The 6,874-nt window shown below is 51.8% G+C and overlaps 3 protein-coding genes across 3 annotated transcripts; 2 read left to right on the top strand and 1 right to left on the bottom strand.

The window, feature by feature from the left end:
- Nucleotides 1–57: 57 nt before the first annotated feature.
- GLOTRDRAFT_46446 (uncharacterized protein) lies at nucleotides 58–231 on the top strand (the record flags this gene model as incomplete). Its single annotated transcript, XM_007870484.1, has 1 exon — nucleotides 58–231. A coding segment is annotated over one exon (174 nt), but the record flags the coding sequence as incomplete, so codon positions are not given.
- A 1,251-nt stretch (nucleotides 232–1,482) lies between these two features.
- On the top strand, nucleotides 1,483–2,828 carry GLOTRDRAFT_79917 (terpenoid synthase). Its single transcript, XM_007870825.1, has 4 exons — nucleotides 1,483–1,880; nucleotides 1,940–2,228; nucleotides 2,282–2,633; nucleotides 2,684–2,828. Exons 1-3 carry the CDS (start codon nucleotides 1,507–1,509, stop codon nucleotides 2,630–2,632), a joined length of 1,014 nt encoding a protein of 337 aa, XP_007869016.1. The 5' UTR covers nucleotides 1,483–1,506; the 3' UTR covers nucleotide 2,633; nucleotides 2,684–2,828.
- A 462-nt stretch (nucleotides 2,829–3,290) lies between these two features.
- On the bottom strand, nucleotides 3,291–6,867 carry GLOTRDRAFT_117473 (cystathionine beta-l). Its single transcript, XM_007870824.1, has 10 exons — nucleotides 6,562–6,867; nucleotides 5,921–6,414; nucleotides 5,510–5,862; nucleotides 5,120–5,456; nucleotides 4,753–5,060; nucleotides 4,321–4,689; nucleotides 4,167–4,257; nucleotides 3,997–4,110; nucleotides 3,777–3,936; nucleotides 3,291–3,725 (listed from the first exon to the last, which is right to left on the bottom strand). Exons 1-10 carry the CDS (start codon nucleotides 6,794–6,796, stop codon nucleotides 3,460–3,462), a joined length of 2,727 nt encoding a protein of 908 aa, XP_007869015.1. The 5' UTR covers nucleotides 6,797–6,867; the 3' UTR covers nucleotides 3,291–3,459.
- Between the last annotated feature and the right edge of the window lie 7 nt (nucleotides 6,868–6,874).

Here is a 6,874-nt window from a genome sequence, read left to right as displayed (position 1 = left end):
GCGGGATGCAGCATAAGCACAGTCTTCGAAGTTCCCCGACTCTACTAGTACACGGAATACGGCACAGTCATCAACCCGAATGCTAGACCTCGAGGCCGGCCGCGCACTCTGGACATGCAGGATATGAACTTCGTGCGATCAGTAATTGAGGGAGAGCCTGCTATCTACCTTGATGAGCTACGAGATCGAGTCTACAACAGACTACACAGCACATGCAGTTTGTCAGCCTGAGGGCGGGCTGCAGTCTACAGAGTCACACAGTCACAAGAAGCCATCTCGCATTACTGCATATGGGTATATTTGGCTCGAACAAACAATGCTCACGGAAACCCGATTTTCGGTTTCATATGCAAATGACTGTAAAATACGACGCAGCACATCGTGCATACACCAGTACGCGTGCGCCGTGTACAGGGACTATTTGGCTTAGATACTAAGTTTCAACATTCAACCAGCGTGAAGCCAACCCACTGCCATTTCCGCCGGTTTCAGGGTTATCGAGCAAGCTCGGAGACGTCGACACGCAGGGAGAACGGCCAAATCAATAGGTACTGTAAGCTATTTCTGGTATCAGGATTCGTAAGTGGGAGTTCAGAACGTTACTTCCCCCTCTGACGTAGTATTCGAAACAAGGCGCTCACTGCGAGACAAGAGATCCGTTCGAAACGTGATGCTCCATCTCTCCTTATTGACATGCAGAGAATGAATGGCACTCCCTCGCTGCAGGTGCGATACCGAGATGTCAAGTCCAATGACACACATTGTCAGAGACCGTCGTTTCACGGTCAGGACGACGAGTGCGGAACATTGGGAAAGGTATGTTAGAGGACCCGGAACTCGATTTTAATGAAGCAAAATCGAGACCGATGGCATCGGCGCCATTGGGGGAGTGGATCGTCGGCCTGCGTAGCGCAGTAGAGACAAAGCTAACATAGTGCGTTATTATAGGACTTCATTCTGGCATCCTTCTCCACGGTCGTGGCAGTGAAGCCATACCTTACAAGGCCGATAACTTAGAGACAACCAGGCCAATACAGTATCTGTCCCGCTCAGGTCAGACAGGTGCTTGTATACCCTGAACACTATGCCAGATGTGAGTTTAATGCCCGCATGACGTCGCTGCTTGACTCATGCGAGTTCAGACAACTTTCCACATTGCCAGCTTCCGTCTTCATATCCGGCCGCCGGATACTCAACGTCTTGTCGTAGATCCGGTTGACACTCCGAAGAGCCGCTCGATCTACTGGAGCCTCGCATCCGCCTAGCGCCAGAGTCAGGATGCCGGCATAGGCGACGTTCTGTTCCCTTGCGATGGAGGCTAATCGGCGACCATAGCCCCCGCAATGTCCTATTCCAAGAAAAGGTGGCATACTCTCTTATCCGTCTGGTTCGCATTTCCCTCAGCCAATCTCCTGGTCCTTTCCAATACTGTTTAGTCCACAGGTATAAAACCTGGACGGTTAGCTCCTAAGTCTCAGCACTCGCCCTCTCTCGACATAGCTCACAATGGCCTCTCCAAAGCAGTTCTATATTCCTGACCTTCTTGCTATCTCTCCGTTTGAAGGATCTACCAACCCTCACTACGAGAAGGCTGCTGCGGAGTCTTCTCTCTGGGTTGGCAGCTACAAGCTATTCACCAACCGAAAGCGCCTCTTCTTTGTGCTCGGGAGTAATGAACTTCTGGTCTCGCATGCCTACCCTTATGCTGGCTACGAGCAGTTCAGAACCTGCTGTGATCTGGTCAATCTACTATTCGTGATTGACGAGGTCAGCGACGAACAGTCAGGCGATGAAGCATTGCAGACAGGCCTGTCTGTCCTGCGCGTCTTCAAAGATCCCAAGTGGGACGACGGCTCGACCCTCGCTAAGATGGCCAGAGAGTATGTACAGGCTTTCAGGAAGGATGCATCGTGCCGCCTCATTGACGTCACACTCTCAGGTTCCGCGGTCGACTGGGCAATGGCGCAGGCCCGGGCTGCCTCCGCCGATTCATCAAGCGGTTCGAGGAGTATGTATACGCTGTCGCCCAAGAAGCAGAGCTACGAGCGCAGAAGGAAGTGCTCACCTTGGCTACGTATATCCCGTTGCGTCGGGAGAATAGCGCAGTCCGAGTGTGCTTTGCCTTACTGGAATACGTCTTCGGTGTTGACCTGCCTGACGAGGTCTTTGAGGATCCGATTTTCATGGACATGTATTTTGCCGCTGTAGACTCGGTCTGCTGGTCCAACGTGAGTACTATGTGTTTTGAGCACGACCTGGCTGATTAACACCATCTTGTCAGGATCTCTATTCTTATAACATGGAGCAAGCAAAGGGACACACCGGCAATAATGTCATGACCGTGCTCATGAAGGAGAAGAATTGTTCCCTTCAAGAAGCCGCCGATTATATCGGACTACACTTCCAACAGTTGGTCGATACATTTGTGACGAATAAGAGGAAACTGCGGTCACGGGGGCCGTCTGACGACGCGGACATCGCCAAGCATATCATGGGGATGGAGAACTGGATGATAGGTAACCTCGAATGGAGTCTGGAGACCCAGAGGTACTTCGGCGCCGAGGTATCAAAGGTCAAGAGAACACGCCTTGTCGTCCTCCGTCCCCGGGAAGAGGAACATGATGACCAGTAAAGTGAGTATCTACAGTTTTATCCCATTGACACAGTCACTCAGAGATCACAGTACAGTGGTGTTATCTTGTCATACATCAAGTGATCCACTTCAGATGCAGACCCAAGGTCCAGAGGTTTATTTCTTGGATTACCAGTGTAGACGGCTCGCACTTCTTTTGATATCATATACTACCTGGTTCTTCCCAACGTTCTGGTACAGCTAATTTGTCTTTCCTATTACAAGACTCCATATATAATTGCTCCCTTCCTGTCCGATCACTAGTACAGCTTGCTCCGTCTAGCCTTCGATATGCTATGTACTGTTATTTTTATTCCTGTTCAGATTGTCTGGCCCCAGTTTCGTCTTTTCTATGACTCCTTCAAACTACCAGTGCAGTTTACTTGCCATATCTACGATCACTTGTATTACTCTCAAGAGTATGCTTTCTTGGTTATAATTATAATAGCAGTTACTATAACGCCTTCTTGTTATCATTTCCATAAGAATCTAGCGCTCTGACGCGACCCCACCCTGTGGATATCTAAGACGCGTCCTGCGTAACTGTACAACAGAACCCCGCACCCACCCACACCTCTTCAAGCTAGCCCAGCGGCGCAGAGGATAATGTTGAGGGCAACGTAGATCCCTAACACGTCAAGACCCCGAGGTCTCATGCTTGGGAAGTCTTGCAAGAAATAACATGCCGTACTTTAAACATTCGTAAACTAGATCAAGATACATGTCAACATATTCTTGCCAGACAACCGACCCAACATAGAACAACTGGGGTGCTGACTTCTCCATAACACAGAAGGATAGATGGTACCACAGAACAACCTCACGTATCAGACATACAGCCACCGCCCGCGAGACTCGGCCCACTCGGGCAACTCTAAGACGGACTTCTCCTGGAAGGTCGCTCTCAACGGCTCACGAGATAAGTAGGCCTCATCATTCGCATCATTAGGGGTTTCAGGCGGCGTAAAGGGCGCATCCTGGCCGTACGGGGATAGGATACCCAGTCCGCTGCCACCCACAGACGTTAGGTAAGGCTGGAAATTGTCGGACAACAAGTCAGAGATGAGCTGTTGCAACAGTTCTTCTCGCATGTCTACGGAAGTACGTCAGCGAATCCGATGACCCGACGGGAGTAATGACTAACCATCAGGGACTAAAGTGACCGCGCACCCGCCACCGCCAGCCCCGGTGAGCTTGGTGCTCAGCTTGTAGATACTCTGAGCGGTCTTGGCTCTAATGGCCTCCAGAGATGCGTGTGATACCCCCAGCGAAACCAAATGGGCATGGTTCTCATCGATGAGTGCCTGCGACAAACGCATCGGTTCAATTGACCGCGAGCGAAGATTCATTCGACTGTGACTCACAGATAGAGCCGAGAGCAAGGCTTCACGTGACAGCTCAGGATCAGCCAAGGCGCGCCGGGCTTCGTCGCTAATACTTTGAATGCCATCTAGGATAGCGTTGACGACCTCAGGCTCCTAGAGCACGACTTCTGAGTCGCAGGTCGATTCGGAGCTTGTGAGAAGCAGCGTACCCTTGCTTTCTTTTCCGAAACTCCCGCTACAAGCTTCTTCGTGTCCCGAGGCACCTTGGAATCGGTAAGCAGGAAACGCAAGGACTTGAAGCTATGCACAAATAACATGAAATTGACGTGCGATGTCACGGCCGCTATAGACTGAGATACGCACCCATGAATAGGCTCCATGCCGCTCTTCTTGCCAAACCCAGCCCTGGTATAGGCCAAGGCACCTCCATACACGGAAACGGAATTATCAACACCGCTAGGATTCCCGTGAAGGATCTTCTCTGCAACGAAGGCCCATCTATTGACCTCCTCGGCTACAGGAGGGGGGATCGCACGCCGGCCCTGGTGAGACACATGGATATGCCCAGGATCACTGCCGTGGCCCTCTCTTGTAGGTGCGGGTAGGGCAGGGATAGAGATCCTTTGGTGTAAAAGTAGCAGTGTAGTTGCTGCGCAAACGGAGAACGATGCCGACGATCCTAGCCCTGCCCCGATAGGCAAAGTAGATCTGGCAGAGAAATTGAATGAAGGCCTTGAAAGGCGTGATGAATTGGCATGCACAGCTACGCAAAGAAGCTGTGAAACGGACACCCACCTTTCTCCCCCATGCGCCAGAATCATGTACAGATACAAAAATGCGGTGGCCGCGCCTCGTGCCTTCGGAGCTGCATCAATGGATGCCGGTAGAGCCCTCGTTGAGATGGCTTCCATGAGAGTTTGGTCTAATTGTTCAGGGTGCTCTTGTCCAACCTGTATGGTCGTCACGGCGTCCCACGGTAAATTATTTATATCCCATTCATGATAGAAGTTTTCGATGTCGCAAAACTGTACAGACAATTTCCCGTCATGTCTGGGAGTTGTCAAGCCATAACAACGCAGGTCGACTGAAGCGGCGACTGCCGTCTATGCAATGCAATGATTTATTAGTCATAGCAGGTCCTCAATCTATCCCTATTACTCACCACGCCATGGACGACAGCGTGTTCTCCAAAGAGAATCACCTTGCCAGGGGCACTGACCATCCATTCTCTATATTCTCTGGGCCGCCTGGTCAAGCCAGAATCATTGAACGCCAACTTCTCCACAGCACGACTGATGGACACCTCGGTCTTAGGCAGAGTCGTGCGCACGTATTGGTGCTCGTCCGCGTTAGCCGAAACAGTGATAGCGCCAGCCTCGAGCAATGCTCGCTCGAGATCGTCCAATAGGTCTTCGGGGTCTTCGATTCCCACGCACAAACGAATGAGGTCCTCCGGAAGGCCCCGGGCCGCACGGGTAGCGGCGTCGATGGAAGCATGTCTGAAATGTACAGTGGATTGGAACGGCCAATTTGCAAGACAGAGGGCACTTACGACATCACACAGGGCATACTGATCAATGAATTGACTGCGCCGAAACTGACGCTGATACCCCACAGGCGAGTCGCCCCGACAATTCTCTCGCTCAGGGCTTTATCGCCAGTAGTGAAGCTCAGGACCGCACCATAGCCGGAAGCAATGCGTTCATGAACTTCACGGCCAGGGTGATTAGGAAGCCCGGGATAATTTACTTTGAAGCCCAGCCGCTCGAGCATAGTGGCAACTCGCATAGCCGTAGATTGCTGACGGTCCATGCGGATCGCCAATGTCTTGGATCCCCGAAGCAGGAGGAAACAGTCGAAGGGCGTAAGTGCATTCCCAACAGAGTTAATTATGAATGCCATGTGCTAGATTAACATAGCCTTAGTGACCGTGCTACATCCAGTACAGCAGAAAGGGACATACCTTCGCTAGGTCATCTCTGTTGCATACTATTACGCCTGCCATCAAGTCATGATGGCCGCTGAGGTATTTCGTGGCGCTATCATACACTATGTCTGCACCGTAGTCCAGGGGCCGCTGACAATAAGGGCTCATCATGGTATTATCGACAACGATAATTGCGTCAGGAGCGCGCTCTTTCACGTCCGCTGCAATTTTCTGGAGATCGACGATCTTCAACAGGGGATTCGTCGGGCTCTCAAGCAGGACCATCGCGGTCTTGCCTGCCTTTACATGGGGCAAGACGTTCTCCGCGACGGTAGTGTCTACGTGGTGCACGGTAACGCCGCCGTTCGTCTTCAGGTACGTTAGGAGGCGGTTGGTGCCGCCATATAAGTCATCTCCTGCGATGACTTCGTCTCCGGGCTTGAGCAAGCGAGTAATCACATCCAGAGCGGCCATTCCCGACGAAACAGCGAATGCATGGCCGGCCGATGAGATCTTTGCAATATGGTGTTCTATGGATAATTGATATGTCAATTCACCGATTGAATACCAAGGTGTGTATGACAGAGTAGACTGGTATCCGTAGGCAGCGAACGGAATTTAATGAACGGCTCGGCAGCAGTGCAACAGCCTTCGAGCACGGACAAACGGGTGCTTACCGAGGTGTGTTCTCGTAGGGTTCCCGCTCCTGGTATAGTCATATTCCCCTGCAACACCCTTGAACGTGGCCGTCTGGTAGATAGGAACCGAACTCGAGCCGTATTGATCCTTTGCGAAGGGATTGTCGACCGTCGCACATAAGGTGGAGAAGCGGTACGGCTTGCGCGAACGGTAAGGGGACTCTGGGTCGGGCGTCGGCAGATCGTGCGCACCAGAGGCTTTTTGAGCGGCCATTAATGCTACCCGGCAGTGGTGGTCAGAGAGTAAGACGTCGACCAGAGTCGTTTGACCTGGCAGCAAGTTGGGAATCTC

This window comes from Gloeophyllum trabeum (assembly GCF_000344685.1).
Source record: "Gloeophyllum trabeum ATCC 11539 unplaced genomic scaffold GLOTRscaffold_00012, whole genome shotgun sequence".
In the NCBI taxonomy this organism is placed as follows: domain Eukaryota; kingdom Fungi; phylum Basidiomycota; class Agaricomycetes; order Gloeophyllales; family Gloeophyllaceae; genus Gloeophyllum; species Gloeophyllum trabeum.
This window is presented reverse-complemented; position numbering and strand designations above follow the sequence as displayed.

What these genes read in the sequence shown, in the direction of transcription:
- GLOTRDRAFT_79917 (XM_007870825.1), top strand. Translation starts at nt 1,507, where the DNA reads ATGGCCTCTCCAAAGCAGTTCTATATTCCTGACCTTCTTGCTATCTCT. An exon ending in CTCGCTAAGATGGCCAGAGA is followed by an intron (nt 1,881 to 1,939) that starts GTATGTACAGGC and finishes TCACACTCTCAG; the next exon opens with GTTCCGCGGTCGACTGGGCA. An exon ending in ACTCGGTCTGCTGGTCCAAC is followed by an intron (nt 2,229 to 2,281) that starts GTGAGTACTATG and finishes CCATCTTGTCAG; the next exon opens with GATCTCTATTCTTATAACAT.
- GLOTRDRAFT_117473 (XM_007870824.1), bottom strand. Translation starts at nt 6,796, where the DNA reads ATGGCCGCTCAAAAAGCCTCTGGTGCGCACGATCTGCCGACGCCCGAC. An exon ending in AGTATGCCCTGTGTGATGTC is followed by an intron (nt 5,457 to 5,509) that starts GTAAGTGCCCTC and finishes TGTACATTTCAG; the next exon opens with ACATGCTTCCATCGACGCCG. An exon ending in TTTCGGAAAAGAAAGCAAGG is followed by an intron (nt 4,111 to 4,166) that starts GTACGCTGCTTC and finishes GTCGTGCTCTAG; the next exon opens with GAGCCTGAGGTCGTCAACGC.